This window comes from Zootoca vivipara, chromosome 3 (assembly GCF_963506605.1).
Source record: "Zootoca vivipara chromosome 3, rZooViv1.1, whole genome shotgun sequence".
Taxonomy (NCBI): Eukaryota; Metazoa; Chordata; class Lepidosauria; order Squamata; family Lacertidae; genus Zootoca; species Zootoca vivipara.
Genome location: NC_083278.1, coordinates 9,150,882 through 9,166,820, shown reverse-complemented (window position 1 = coordinate 9,166,820; position 15,939 = coordinate 9,150,882). Strand labels below are relative to the sequence as shown.

The following is a 15,939-nucleotide window of genomic DNA, read 5'->3' as shown; positions in this document are numbered from 1 at the left end:
TATATTCACAGCGTTTTTTTTCTTCCTCTTGGAAAAATGGCGACCATAGAGGTAGGAAAAATAATCAAGAGTCTCGCTGCGGCACGACTTCCGGCACACACACACACCCCAGAGAGTCTTCCCTGTTTCGTAGCTCTGTGGTGACTATGGCCTGCGTATATTTTAGAGAGGAATCCCGGCTTGGTCGCCGAGCGGAAACCTTGCGCAGAGACCATAGAGACGGACGCAGACGGCGGAAGTGATCTCACATCCGGCCTGCGGAGAGATAGGTTGGAGAGGGAGGGGGGGTGGTTGTTGTGTTTCCAAAGGGAAGGGGGTGGCGAAGGAGAAGCGAGGGAGCCGAATAAAGAGCAGCGAGAAGCGGCTGACCCACTTCTTCGAAAGGTGCGCTGCAGCGGAAGGGGGCTGGGGCCTAGCGCTCTGAGGCGGCGCCGTTGACATCGGTCTCCCTTTGCTGCCCACACCCCGCGTGAGGGCCAGCTTGGGGGGGGGGCGGGACGACGACGAATCCCTCTGAGGCGATAGAAGGAGGACCAAGGGGGTTAGTCGGAGAGCGGCCTAATGCCGGCGCCGCCACCGCCTGTTGGGGGGGTTGGAGGGTGTGTGTATATGTGTTTTTTTTCTTCATCCGGGTACGCGGGGCAGCGTACCTGTCTGTTAGGGGCGTGGTGCATGATGGGATACGTGCCACGGCTTTCCGCGTCTAGTGTACTTCGAACGCTTCCTCTCGCTCTCAGGGGGCGGGGCCTGCGGGCTCTTTAGGCGGCGAACAAAGAGGGTAAGGGGCGAGGGCGGGGCTAAAGAGGGTAGGGGCAGGGCTTAGGCGAATGCCTAGTTAGAGACCTGCTCCTCCAGCCTGCTGAGCCTTGTGGGTCGGGGCTGCTCTTTGCTTTGGCTTAGCATCTTGACCGAGGCAAGGGAGACTGAAGTGTTTTTTTTGGGGGGGGGGGCTTTTCGTTTATAGAATCATAGGGACCCTGGGGGTCATCTAGTCCAACCCTCTGCAATGCAGGCATCTTTCGCCCAACGTGGGGTTCGAACCAACAACCCTGAGATTAAGAGTGTCCTGCTCTGTCGTAGCAAAATATAAAAAATCCTTCAGTAGCACCTTAAAGACCAACTAAGTTTTTAGTTGGCACCACATTGGTCTTTAAGGTGCTACTGAAGGAACTTTTTAATTTTGCTTCGACTCAGACCAACACGGCTACCTACCTGTAACTGCTCTGTCGTCTTGTTGTTTTCCTACACAGAAAGGAACGCCACAGTGGTAGTAGGGACCACGATATAGAGGGCTGTTGTATATTTATATTTGTTTGTTTGCTATGTTTACATTCCTCCTTTTCACCCAAGGAGCTCAGGTTCTCACCATCCCCGCTTTTATCAACAAGCCTGTGAGGTAGCTCCGGCTTTAACAGGGATTTTGAACTCCTGGGCCCTAGTCCAGCGTTTCTCAAACATCTTGGGTCCCCAGATGTTTTTGGACAACAACAACTATTGTCCCCTAGCTAGCAGGGAGGTGTCGTCCAACAATAATTGAGAACCCTGGTTTGAGAAACACTGCACAGGCTCCATCAAAGTGTCTGTGTTATTTGAAGAGACGTATTGACACAAATGGGGCTCACATAAGTGAAGCTGGTAAGTACGGTAGATTCACGAGAGGTGGAAGGCAGCACTGCTGTCACACAGCACACACATTTATCTTTTCATATGCAGGTTATATTGTGGGCATATGCAACTGCCACCATGCTGAAGGTGAGCAGGCCAGGGTCTAGTTAGTGCATTTGTACCCCTTGGGGTCCGTACTGGAAGAAAGATGGGATATACATCCATTAAACAAATAAAAATGGCATTTGATGCAGCAATTTATGGTGATGAGCAGAGGGTTCGGGGGGGGGTGTATATTTAATAAACTTACCGGTATATCCTGTCTTTCCTCTAAAGGCCTCAGGATGGTGTACATGGCTTTTCTATTCACTTTCCTCCTCAACAACAACACTTTGAGGGTAGGAGAGGTTGTGATTGAGGTTGTCATGGCCAAGTGGAGATATGAACCTGGAACTTCCCACTCCCAGTCAGATACTTTCAACACCTATTCTCCTCCATGAATTTGTCTGCCTGCAGATCTTTGCCATGATAACTAAAAGGAGCCTCAACATGCATACTGCATGCACCTGCATCCTGGTTGCATGGTGACAAACAGTAGAGGAGGGCTGCTGTTTTGATGCCTTTCTTGGTGGGATTCCTAGAAATATATTGCTGGCCACTGTTCCTCTGCCTCATTTTCTCTCTGAATTCTCTAATCAGATACTGAAGTAAGATGGTATGGGATGACGTAGTGTGCATTGGTTATGTGTTCCTGCTGGAAGAAACTGACAAAATCTGGAATACTTCTGGTGTTCTGCTAGGCACCATCTCTAAAGTCTTCATGTTTGAAGCAGAATTAGTAGATCAGATGAGTTTTGCTCAGTAACATTTATTCTTTGTTAACTGAGAGAAAAACAAGAATCCAGAAAGGTGCAGTTAAGCTGGCAGGTACAAGCATCATATTTCTTACCTACATATTACCTTTAGAGAGGGCAGTGGGAGGAAAGAAAGGCCACAACAATCCTTTACTTAGTTTTTCTGATGTTGCAGACTTTCACTGTTCCTAATGCCTTTTTAAACAGGTCGCTATATCCTGGCTTTTTTAGAAATAGGAAATAGTTTTTTTGTAGAAATAGTTTGTGTACCATTCAAGCTTGCAAAACAGTGCATTGATACTTGGGCTGAAGATTCAAAATTCAGTAGCCATTTATTTTCCCCTCATTTTGTACAGAATATTTCACTGTTTGAAGAGGCAAATTAGTTTTTTATATATATTTTAAAAAGTTACTCTAGTTGGCATTTTTATCTAGGGCCATATTTCCAAACTATTTGCTTCTGAGAAACACTTTTTCCACATTGTCTCATCAGATGAGGAACTCCCACAAAACTGCCATGGAACTCCAGAGCATTGTAGAGGATTGTTGGTATGAACTTCGAAACATAATGTACACAGGGACAGCCTCCTGCCCTATGTTAAGTCAGGATGCTGTTCTATAATACATCCCATATTCCTCTGCATTGTGCTTTGTAGAAGATTCAGAAATGGTAGACAAGCTTGCTTTTCAGTGAAGCTTGTTGACAATTACTGATCAAGAAACCTCTGATAAGTTTCTGAGGAGCATCAGAATTCTTCTGAGCAGTTTGGAAGCCAGTAATCTAGAATTTCCATATGTGATGAAGACACTCTCCCATATGGGGACGAGAGAGGTTGGGCGGGTGTGAGAAAAGCTATACCTACTAAAAGTTGTGTCTTCTGCATATTCAAAGAAGGCATTTGATGCAGTTTCTCTACTAAAGTCAATCATACCTGGCCATCAGCAATGCCTGAGAGGCACGTGGAAGCTGATCTGGACTCTTCTGCAGAAGACATGGATAAAATTATAATAAACATTAAAGATACACTGACCTTGCCTACCCTTGCAGCTATCTTATCCATGAATCAAATTATATATTATTGGTTTCAGTACATAATATCACAGGGTAGATGGAGAACCTGTTCTTTTAGAGCTAAGTTATATAACTGTTTGGTATTTGCCCACATACATCATCTCTCTCAGGTGAGGTTTGTGACGTCACAATCTCATTTGACATCAGGATCCTATGAATTGCAGGATTTAGTAGGAAGAGACATAGAGCTGCCAGAGGGAAGTCTGTACTTAAACACAGCTCCCCTTGATTGTTGCAAATGGAGAGAGGAACATGATGACATTTCTAAGGTGACTTGCAGTCTAGTTTCCCAAGCTAAATCATAGAAATGGTGTACATTTTGAAATCAAAAGTGGACACAGAACAATTATTATTTTTTGTTTGAATGTAATAATTAGAGATGTTTTAAGCAGAGCCTGGAATATCTTGCAAGATACATTTTAAAAACTAACCTTTTTAGTGTTCTGGCCCTATCTTTTCTTTGAGTCTGTAGCAGTAGCAGAAGGTTGCATCAATATAACGTGTTCTTGTTTACATAGTCAGCAGATATGGTACTTATAGTAAAGAAGACGTTTAAATTGCAAGTGACAATAATTACAGCGGTTTTGCTATTAATAAGTAGTCTCTGAAATGTTTGGTCAGCTGTGAAATAAACCCTCCAAATACCATGGGGCTTTATTATGATGTATAGTCAGACAATAAATGCTTAACTAAATATTGCAGAGCTAACCTGGAAACCTGGCCATGCTTCTCAAAAGAGAAAGAAAAATAACTGGTATTTCTCGCAGTGTTGGTACTTAAGTAACTTTGACTCCATGCTCCTCCTAGCATGAGCAGCCCTTGTACAGAGTTCTGCTCAGAAGATGTGCCTGCTGGTGGGAGATGAGCGGGGGGCACTTCTGCCAGCTCTCCCTTTAACATGTAGCCCCCTGTAGTCTCTAAAAATCTGCTCTGGGTGGTAGGGACCTTGTAAGGAAGGATTGTCAGACAGGGGAAGTCAGCATCAAAAAGCTTTCAGTGTACAGAAAGAGCTGTTCCATTATCAGATGGCTAAATTTGGATCCATCACAATGTCTGTTAAATCAGAGATGGAGAACTTGTACCCGTCAGAGATTGTTAGATTCCCTATCTTAAATACTGTAGTGGTTTATTTTTAAATGCAGAATTCACCACCTCAACAAGTGAACTTTCCTTACAAGATTGGCAGAACAATATACAATGGGTGTTAATAAGAACTTAGTCCTCTGCAACAGGGAATTTAATAAACGCAAGCCGTTTCTGAGCTCTGGGCACAATACTTTGCCTAAGATTTCAGATTAAAATTGCCACTGTTACTCGGAAGTAAATGCCAACCAAATTGAATGGGGCTTCCTCCCAAGTAGAATGTGTGCATGGATAGGGGACCTGAAAACTTTATTTTTTCTTTTAAACCCCACATGTTTTGTTTAGGCTTTATTTGCCTTGTTTAACGTACTTTTAATGTTTGAATTGCTTTTAATTTGAAATATACTAGCCAGTTAGTTATGGTGGTTTAAGTGGTGTGTGTTAATGTTACTTACCTCAGAGTCACAGTGATGCTTAAAATCAAAACAAATTTTGGGGTGGGATCATTGAAGGACTGGACACTCAAGGTTGGTGTCTCTGCCATCAGTTGTATAGGCCTTTAATATGTGTTAATTGTGGTGCCAAAATATATATATTTATGTGGAGGAAAGGGGGTGTAGGGAGAATCCAGGGCTTGTCTGCAGAGTGGAAGGAAAGGAGGACCTTTTTCTGCCTCCCCGCTTCCAGCCACACTGAAGACTGTAGAAGGGACCCTCACAAGAATATTAGGGTGGTGGGCAGGGGAAGCGTGGCTTTGTTTTTTGCAGTCTTCAGATGAGAACTAGACCATGTGAAAAATGAACATAAGATTTTAGCTGCAGTTCATTCATTTTCAGCTTTGTATTCTTCTTATAAAAAAGTGTGCCTAGAATCTAAATCTAGGGACCCAGGTGGCGCTGTGGTTAAACCACTGAGCCTAGGGCTTGCTGATCAGAAGGTCGGCGGTTCGAATCCCTGTGACGGGGTGAGCTCCCGTTGCTTGGTCCCAGCTCTTGCCAACCTAGCAGTTCGAAAGCACGTCAAAATGCAAGTAGATAAATGGGAACCGCTACAGCGGGAAGGTAAACGGCGTTTCCATGTGCTGCTCTGGTTTGCCAGAAGCGGCTTTGTCATGCTGGCCACATGACCTGGAAGCTATACGCCGGCTCCCTTGGCCAATAATGCGAGATGAGCGCGCAACCCCAGAGTCGGTCACGACTGGACCTAATGGTCAGGGGTCCCTTTACCTTTAGAATCTAAATAATAATAATAATTAATAAATAGCTTATTATTTATACCCCACCCATTCGGTGGGGTTTCCCCAGGCACTCTATGCGGCTTCCCACAGAACAGTAAAAACAGAATAAAACTTCAAACATTAAAAATTTTCCTAAGCATTACATTCCTAAGCATAAACATAACCTAGGTTTAAGGTGCCATTTAGTTCCTAGCTTTCATATCTCTGTTTCTAATATAGCTGCTTACTAGCCCTTGAAGCCACCCCAAACAGGAAAGCCTTGCAATGCTTTTAGAAGGTGTTCAGAGTCAGAATTTGATAGACTGCTAGGGTGAAGGAAATTCAGCGACTATGATAACCACACTGAATATCCCTCTTGCCTGCCTCTTATTGATCAATCTTGTTACATGATGGTCCAGTTAAGAAGGCACACTTTGGTGTTAAAGAAGGAGTAAAGGAACGAAGATACTTGTCCACACGGTTGAGGGCTTTTGTGGTTCAAAGCCTAGGCATCTTGCTTCGGGTGCAGAAAGTAGTGAAATTCCAGGGCACACATTAGTGGACTATTGGTGTGCAGTAAACTATGTTTAACTATGTTAAAAAATATTAAAATATATTTTATATCTTAACTTGGTAACATAACAAGAAACAGTATCCCCCCCACCTCCCAAACTGAACAGCTTTCAAAGTTGCATCAGTTGTAGTGAGAAGGACAAAGTGCAATTAAGTTGCCTGCTGAGTTTTTGCAGGTAGAACCACTCTTTAGCAAAAGAAAATGGTGGTCCTACCAGTTCTAAATAAGATTTATCTCCATCTCAACTGGAACTAATACATAGTGAAAGTGCTTTTACAGACTTTGGCCAGGTTTGTATGTCATGCTACATCAAGCCATGAATTCTCACAAGTGTGCCGTCTCTAAGAGAGGAAATTGCAGTTGCTTTGCTCCTTTCTGATCATGAGAACATGGTTTAGCTCTCCTGCACAAACCACAGCCCATCAACCATATGACAAACCTTGGTTAGAGCTCACGGTTAGTCAGGAAGGAGCTAAATCATTAGCCTGGGTTTGGACAACATGCTAAGCCAAAACATGACTTGGTGCAGGCATGCCCAACCTCCGGCCCTCCAGAGGTTTTGGACTACAATTCCCATCATCTCTGACCACTGGTCCTGTTAGCTATGGATCATGGGAGTTGTAGGCCAAAACATCTGGAGGGCCGGAGGTTGGGCATGCCTGACTTAGTGCAACAGCAGAAAGACTGGGGAGGAGCAAGTGGGCAAGAGTGGCCATCCATACACACAATGCTTTAGGCATACTAAAATTAGTGTGCTAAAAATGCCCATGTAAGGGGATGTGTGCTATTGATTTTACATATACTAAAATATTTGCACTATTTTATCCCCCCATCCCCCGTAATGCTTTGCATTTGAGGCAATGTAACATTTAAAGCCACTTTTAAGTGCACTTAAGTGAATCTTTTTGCCAGTTATATATTCAGGGTTTTTTTCCTGGCAGTTGGTTTGAGTGTTGTGCAGCGTGTGAAAACTTAACATGGCATAGCTGTTTAGTTCTGCTTAGTAAATAAAGGTAAGACATTCAACTTGGAACATCAGAAAATATCAGATTCAAACATTTCCAGCACCCCACAGCCATGAATGTAACACTGTTGAGAGTGTACCATGTTTTGCACCAAATTAAACTTCTGAATATATTTCTCAAGGGAAACCCCATAAAGAGCTGTTTCACTCAGGGTTCCAACGTGAATGAAGACAGCAAGGTACTCATTAGATGGAAAGGATTTGAGACATCTTTTAATATGGGAGCTGATGAAAGATACATTATCTTAACATTGTAATCTGCATCTACTACAAAGCTGAGATTGGCAAGGCTAAACACCACCAATTAAAGTTGTCTGCATCTTCTCTCCCCTCCCCCAGTCAGAAAATAGGCCAGATATTGTTGTCTTGCTCCCATATTTCAATTACCAGTCAGCTTCCTTGCATCCAACGGGTACTTGGATGGTATTTTGTTCAAACCTGATTGAATATTGGCTATTGGACACACACACAGAGAGAGAGAGAGAGGAGGGTGTAGAGATGACAAAATAGAACCTTGCCAGACTCTGCAGGGAAGGCTTTGAGGAGGATGAAGGACCCTTTACTATCCATTAATCTTCCTGCCAGAAATTATCAGAACTGCTCTACAGTAGTCTCCCCAGTATTTCTCAGCCAGATTGTCAGGGTCAGACAAGTCAGTGTTGCCTTGCATATTGTCTAGCTTGGACCATAATTGCATTATTTTTCACAGTCCGTGCAAAAGACAGGTTTTAATCTTTGTGTTTGTTTCCACCAGAAAAGGGCTAATAGGATAATTTTGATACATGCATAGTCACATATAGTGTTAGAAACTTTGTCCACAGATATTCCATCTCCACTGCTTGAGGAGGAAAATGCAGGAATAAGTCTTCCCCAACTATGTGTCTCTTCCACCATTGCAGACACTGGATCATGTTTCACTGAAATCAACAGGGGACTGTCAAGTAAGTGCAGTTATGGATTTGACTGAGCGTCTTTAAGACCGTGGTGTTTTTCCCCCCTTTCAGGCTTAAGCTCAAAGGCACAACCATGAAAGACCCAAGTCGCAGGAGTACTAGTCCAAGCATTATCAATGAAGATGTGATCATGAATGGTCACTCTCATGAAGATGATAATCCATTTGCTGAGTACATGTGGATGGAAAACGAGGAGGAGTTCAACAGGCAGGTGGGTTAGCAGATAATGTGACCCCTTCCATATCTGTCAAGGAGGAGGTTTTTTTTTGTTTTTGCTTTTTGATATCATATTTTATTAGAATTTTCAGAAGGACTCTTGCCTGTTTTCTGCAGATAAAACCTTTGCAAAGAATTGTTCTCTAAACATGTATCTCATTTGCCTACATTTTCTTCCACTTCTTTCCTTGATAGTCTTGTCTCTCATTCTGAAACACAACTTGGTACTCTGGTTGCTTAATCTCTGCTCTCTGCTTAAATTGGATACTTAAATATAGAGGAATGCTCAGTGCTGTAGCTGGGCGGGGGGGGGGGCTAGCCAGGTTTTTTGCCCCGGGTGAATTTCCCAGCGGAGTGCAATTGAGGCTCGCAGCCTGTGTGTGTGTACACACATGTACATGTACACAAATGCACATGGCGGGGGCAAATGGGGTCTTTGACCCGGATGAAATAAACCCTAGTTTTGCCCCTGGATGCTAAATAAATAAATACACAAGTTAGGAAGGCCTTATGAGATTGAAGAATTTCTTGCCATGTGGAATTTTTAACTTGCCAGCCATTTCTAACCCTCTTATTCCACTGTCAAATAGTATCAGTGATTATCGGGTTAAATGCTGTGCATTGCTATATTACAAGAATAAGAAGTAAAGTGAAAAGGCAATTTCAAATGAACTCTCATTATGTTAGGAAAGAAGTGAGGTGTGTTCTGATGGCCTCTCAGACTCCCCACCCCTCCCAGCCATTTTTCATTTGTGTCTTACTTCCCTTGCTCTTAGTACAGGCATAGGCAACCTTGGCTCGCCAGATGTTTTGGAACTACAACTCCCATGATCCCTGACCACTGGCTCTGTTAGCTGGGGATCATGGGAGTTGTAGTTCCAAAACATCTGGAGAGCCAAGGTTGCCTATGCCTGTCTTAGTAGCTGTCTTTAAAGTTAGCCTGCCTCGTTTTACATAGGATGTGTTGTCAGCTCATGTGAAATGGGAACTAAGGAAAATAAACTATTGTGCAACTAAATTATTGCACAAACTTGCCAAGTTAAGGCTACTTATTGGAAAATATGACTCTTGCTAGAACCAGCTGAATTGTAAAAGAAACAAACAAACAAAAACCCTTTGTTTTCCAAGATGAAAATACTGTGTGAAGTAGTTGGTTGAGCAGTGCTGTAGCATTTTCTGTGTGTGATCTCTGTGAAGAAGCCTTAAGGTTGGTGGCTGTGGTAATGGTAAAGTTTCTCTCCTCTGTTTTAAATACAGATCGAAGAGGAGTTGTGGGAAGAAGAATTTATAGAACGTTGCTTCCAAGAAATGCTGGAAGAGGAGGAAGAACATGAGTGGTTTATTCCAGCCAGAGATCTCCCGCAAACGATGGATCAAATTCAGGACCAGCTCAATGATCTTGTTATCAGTGACAGTTCGTCACTGGAAGATCTGGTGGTAAGTGCCTGGTTTTAAACACTGAGTTTATTTGTACCAAGACTGCCTACAATCCTTGTCAGGTATTTATTTGAAAGAGGAGGTAATAAAGTAAAGGAAGGAAATCATGCCACTTCATAACATATTCATAACAGAGAATTCCCCTCTCCCTCCCGCTTAATGTCTGCATGTGCAGTGGAAAGAAGGGAGAGAAATAAGGAAAGTGTGTGAGAGAGTTAAAGAGTCTAGGAGAAATAGTTTGGGGCTAGGTGGTTAAGAGAGGGAATGTGTGCTTGCAGACCTCCGGAGCAGCTCTCATTTTGGCTTTTGGATTCTGTGACCATGTGGCTTGCGTGGCTGAAGCTAGAGGGGGCCTCAGTGTCTTTCTAGCACCTGCCATATGATCAAGTCTGTTGTAATAACACATATCCCAAATGCTGGGAGGTTCAGTGCAATCCTCTGAATTTAAAAGGACAATACTTTGGGATCAGTGAATGAAGTGTGTCTCCAATTTTAATTAATTGTAGAATAAAAGCATAGAACTAGCCAATGTAATGCATTTTCCTTTCCTCGCACTTTCCAAGTCTGTTCCAAAAACACCTTGAGCATAGATAATGACTAAAATGAGAGAAATTGGCTGAATATTGGAGTAGATCCAAAGTTAGTTGCATTTTGGCACCACTGATTTCATTGGGACCAAAGTTCAACTACTAGTGGGCACCTAAACATATCTGCTCAGAAGTCAGTTCCATTGATCAGGGCCATGGGTTCAAGCCACATCTTGAGCAAAAGATTCTTGCATTACAGGGGGTTGGACTAGATCAGGCATCCCCAAACTTCGGCCCTCCAGATGTTTTGGACTACAATTCCCATCATCCCTGACCACTGGTCCTGTTAGCAAGGGATCATGGAAGTTGTAGACCAAAACATCTGGAGGGCCGCAGTTTGGGGATGCCTGGACTAGATGACCCTTGGGGTCCCTTCCAGCTCTATAGTTCAATGGCTCTTTGGTTTCAGTGAGTTGTCATGCACTTCACTGAGATGTTTCTACATGTTTTATTCTTGTAAATTGTAATACTAGGCTTGGTAACACGGTAACTTTGGGTTACCATTTCTTTTTGAAGCTTCCTTGACCCTTTAAAGTTTCCTTCTTGTGTGCACATGAACCACAATGCCTAGACTGAAAAATTGCCTTCCCGCAGGGGGAGGTCACCTGCAATATTTGTGTGAATTGCTGGTCTGTATATTTTTTCCCCGTGCCTATCAACCTTCTCTGAGAGGCACAATTTGGGAGTTTCCTGTCTTAGTACATACTCTGCACACGAATTCAGCAGAAGTTATCAAAGCAGTTGTTTTTGGATGGATAAACTTGCAGAAACATGTGAATCTTTACTATTTTTTTCATTGATAGGAACCTCGTGTTAAAAGTGCAGTGACAAAAAAAGTCATAGTGAAGCCTCAGGTACAATAATAAACAAGAATGTAGTATTCAGGAACTCTGGTGTGTTAAGTTAAAACCAGAACTACTTAAAAGTAACAACAAAATAACATCCAAATTGCCACATTAATGTTTTTGCTATTGATGGTTAAGGATTCACTGTTAAGTTTAGAATTGGGAACACTGGCTAAGACATCCAGGCTACTCTGTTTTAACCCATTATCTAATTAGGTGAGCCTGTGAGTTAGGCTCTTTTGACTTCTTTGTGACACGGCTGTGGATCCATAGGCGTGGTTTTTTGATAGAAGCTTGTACCAAAAGTATTAGGGTATACTCTTAAGAATGGAGTTTCCTAAATACTCTTTATATATCATGTTGGGGGCTAAACATCCAAGGATCTGTATTAATTTGGTGGCAATTTGTTCAAAATTGTGGAAAATCAATAAAAAATAATTGGTAAACATCCAAGGATCCTTCAAGCCCTACATTCAACATTCAGATAAATTGTGGCCTTGACAAACAGTGGGGTTTCTCTATGGTTTTTACAACAGTTTCTTAATCTTAAACATTAAAAATTCAATGTTTGAGTCAGGGGCTTTGGCTCAGTAGCAGAGAACATGCTTTGCATGCCAAACGTACCAACTCAGTCTTGGTGAGTTCGGGACTTCCTCTGCACGTGAAGACAGGGTCCGGCAGATTGAGTGGATGAGACCAAAAGTGGGTCCAACAGTCAATAAGGCGGTTTCTACACAAGCTGTAGAGCAGGCATTCCCAAACTGCGGCCCTCCAGATGTTTTGGCCTACAACTCCCATGATCCCTTGCTAACAGGACCAGTGGTTGGGGAAGATGGGAATTGTAGTCCAAAACATCTGGAGGGCCGAAGTTTGGGGGTTCCTGCTGTAGAGGGAAGTGAGGGGCTGATGGAGCTTGACAACCTGGAAAGGTAGCCCATCCAGGAGAAGGAAAACTCTGGGTCCTCAACCTCCAGCTGCCTTGCAGGATATTTTTGGGAGAAAAAAGAGCTAAGGAGTAAACCAGACACAAATCCACAAATCCTAAGACAGCTGGATGGAGCCTTGTATGCCTCCTTCCTGCAATTCCTGCTGCTAAGCTGTTTTCCTTTGGACCACATTAGTGAGGCTTGTCATCTGGGCAGCCCAGGGCCCCCTTACACACTGTCCCGGTTTGCACCGTAAGGTGGTCACTTTGGTGCTACTAACACAGTGGTTTGACTTCAGCCCCGGAGGCACACTCCATTGTCTCTCGAGATACATGGATGCCAGCAAGACTCCATAATCTCCAGCTAAAAGGATTAGTGCATGATGGCAAAGACTCCTGGCCTGGTGACACAGGCATGTCCGAAGTCCTTTTGGGGGGCCTAATTCAGCCCGCCGGTCGGTTTAAAAGCCCCTGTGGCAGTTTATTTCCTGGGGTAAAATCGTAAGAAAAGCTCAACATCCTAAAAAAAAAAACCTTTAAAAAGCTCAACAACTTTGGCCGGCCCTCACGCATGTTCACTTCATCAAATCTGGCCCGCTTTGAAAAAAGTTTGGACACCCCTGCTGGAGAGCCACTGGCCATCAGAGCAGACAGTACTGGGCTATATGAGCAACTAGTCTGACCCCTGTATAAGGCAACTTCCTTTGTTTCTATGATAAGGCTACCTTGTTCTTTAGAATACTTTTCTATTATTGCAGCTCGCAGCTCTTGGCTGTTAAGAACTTTCATTGAACCTTGTGCAAATGCATCATAGACGCATTTTGCTCCATAAACTCAATCTATAATGTCTTTTTTTTTTCTCCAGGTCAAGAGTAATCTGAATCCAAATGCAAAGGAGTTTGTTCCTGGGGTGAAGTACTAAATATATGAGTAGACTGGGCCCTCTTTTGGTGGATGTAGCACAATTTCCACACTGTGAAGCCAGTATTAGAAGATTTAATTGTTAAAACGCTCTCTCTTCTTGTCACTGTGTTACACTTACGCATTGCCAAAGTTTTGTTAGTCTTGCATGCTTAATAAAAGTGCTGAGACTGTTATTAAGTCAACTGCTGTCAGAGGTTAATGGAATGGAGAGAAAAAAGTAACACTTACAATTGGACCCAGGCTCTTTTTGTGAATGAGACAGTGAGGTAGGAAGCACCAGTCAAGTTGAGAAATGTACCAAGTTTCTGAGAAACTCTTGGAATTCTACTTGTAGAAGGATTCATGACAAGGAGTGGTCTGTTTTAGCTAAAGCAAGAGTTGGTGTCGATATGCACCTGATAATGCCTTAACATGAAATAAAAGCAAGGTTTGATTATGCAGATTAGCTGGATTTCAGAACTGCTACTAACTCTTCCCATGATGAAGCAAAATTTCACATCCTGCTCTTCTTTTTTGAGAAGAGCGTGGATAATGTATTATACATGAACTGCTTTTACAGACCTGTACAAAGTCCTTTATCTTGGCTACCAGATCTGGTGGAAGAGAAACAAAAATGACTGGCAGATGAGATTGTATTACAGCAAGTTATCATGTTGGAATGTTTGTCCCACTAATGCATTTATATTTAAATTGATGCGAGGTTATGCATCACAATTTCTTCCAGAAATCCAGAAACGTGGCACTGCCTGTATAAAATTTTACAACCTCAAAAGAGTTGGTTTTACCTGTAAAACTTTATAGGGTTAGTGATTTGAGTGGTGCTTTTCCCTTGCTTTGTTTAATCATCCACTACACAGTAGTCTGCAGCACAATTTTTTTTTAATACAACTAGAACAGTTTTGGCTTCTTAAACTTCATATTTGGGTAGCTTAAGCTGCCATACGTGTTCAGTGTGAATAGTGTTTAAGTTGAAAATATTGTAAAAAAATTATATTTTTTCAAAAATATTTAAAAAAATAAATAATAGTAGAAACGACTTCTTGTTTTTTATTTCCTGAGTGTTCATCTTATTCAGAACTTTATGGAGAGAGAGGGTAATAGACTTGACATAAGGAAAAGATGTCAAGGCTGTGTGCTGTTATTTGTAAAGTGAAGCAAATTAGGGGAGACATGGGCCTGAATTAATGTTGCCCTTTTTTAAGATTACTCCTTGGCATGTAATTTCGCTAAATGCCAACAACTTTAAGCCTGTTGCTGTGGAATTAGCTTTCTTTACTTCCTAGGTACTGGCAGTGGCTATAGTCTTGCACCTAGTTACATTAAGTCATTGGCACATACATTACCAGATGCAGGGTAACAGTGATTTTTAACTGTCAGAGATAAATTGTAGAGAGTGCTACTTAAGCACTGTATTACAGTTTCAGAGCAAGCATAACCTGAGCTGGGGAACAATGAAGAAGAGCTGAGCTCTGTTTGTATGCATTTGGAGGGGATTTCAGAAAAAAATGCTTAATAATTACTTAAAAGCTTTCATAGCAATGTGGTTCAAGGTTTGTTGTTATTAGCTAGCATATTTTTTTTACAGCAAGGTCATTATTTATTTTTAAGTGTCCACAACACTTTACTTAGAAGTGTACTGGAAACAGTACTGGTTCCTTGAGAATTCCAATCAGTCCTCATATTTGTGTATCTAACAATACCTTCCACCTGTTGCATCATTTCTTGCCCTCAAAATGTCCCAAATTCCTTAATTTGAATCACAACAGTAGACTAGCTGTAAAAATCAAATTAAGTTTACAGCAATTATACTTGACTGAATCATTTTGACACTGGAATTTACTTACTTGCTTACTTTGACAGGAGAATACACACAATTCTGCTAATGGCCTTCCAAAAACATAACATAGCACCAACATATCTTTTTCCTTCCAAGCACATACAGGATATACAGAACTGAAAGGGGGTGGCGGAATTCTGCCCATGAACAAAGGTGTCTTGCTGATTTACAGATTGCTAAACCGTTCGCCAGGCTGAACCATTTCTCTTTAACTCGACATGTTGGAGAAAGAAGGTAAAAAAAGCTTTGACCAACCGTGCATCTCCTCTGCCAGTGTGACTTGCTTGAGGCATGTTCACTGGGGTATGATTTAAATACCCTACTATCTGGGATGGTCCAAACTCCCATACCTTATGGGAGTCTCTTCAAACTTTTGTACATACGACTTTAATCTCTGCCGTGTTTGCTGTCTGTTCTGGTGTGCTGGAATCCCTCTTTGTTCCGCAGTGAAAACCCACGAAGACTGGACACACTGGCACATATTTTAACCACTGGATCCTTCTAACCGCACCCATTCCAAATGGAAAATCGTAACTCTTCAATTTTGCAGACGTGCCGCTGTTTGCATGTGCCCCAGCCTTCCATTGTACTAGGCCACGTTCCTCTAGAGTCCCTGGGAAGGAGTATAGATTGGGGGGGGGGGCGTGTTCAAAACAAAGAGGAGAACCATACAATCTCTTAACAAAATAAAGCAAGTTTACAACTGCAGATTAAACCTGAGATTTCTCATCTTAAAAACTATTTTTCCTCAATGGTACCTGCAGCAGTCTTGGCCAAACAGCGACAG

The 15,939-nt window shown here is 42.4% G+C and overlaps 2 protein-coding genes across 4 annotated transcripts in view; one reads left to right on the top strand and one right to left on the bottom strand.

Annotated features, from left to right (window-relative positions):
- Positions 1 to 245: 245 nt before the first annotated feature.
- On the top strand, positions 246 to 13,497 carry PAIP2 (poly(A) binding protein interacting protein 2). Its single transcript, XM_035110185.2, has 4 exons — positions 246 to 384; positions 8,433 to 8,592; positions 9,855 to 10,034; positions 13,257 to 13,497. Exons 2-4 carry the CDS (start codon positions 8,455 to 8,457, stop codon positions 13,311 to 13,313), a joined length of 375 nt encoding a protein of 124 aa, XP_034966076.1. The 5' UTR covers positions 246 to 384; positions 8,433 to 8,454; the 3' UTR covers positions 13,314 to 13,497.
- Positions 13,221 to 15,939, bottom strand: part of SLC23A1 (solute carrier family 23 member 1) — a 33,734-nt gene continuing 31,015 nt past the window's right edge. For all 3 annotated transcript variants that reach the window (XM_035110182.2, XM_035110183.2, XM_035110184.2), the window contains exon 15: positions 13,221 to 15,765. In XM_035110182.2, the coding sequence (XP_034966073.2) occupies positions 15,518 to 15,765 (248 nt within the window). In that variant the 3' untranslated portion in view covers positions 13,221 to 15,517. The remainder of the gene's footprint in view (positions 15,766 to 15,939) is intronic.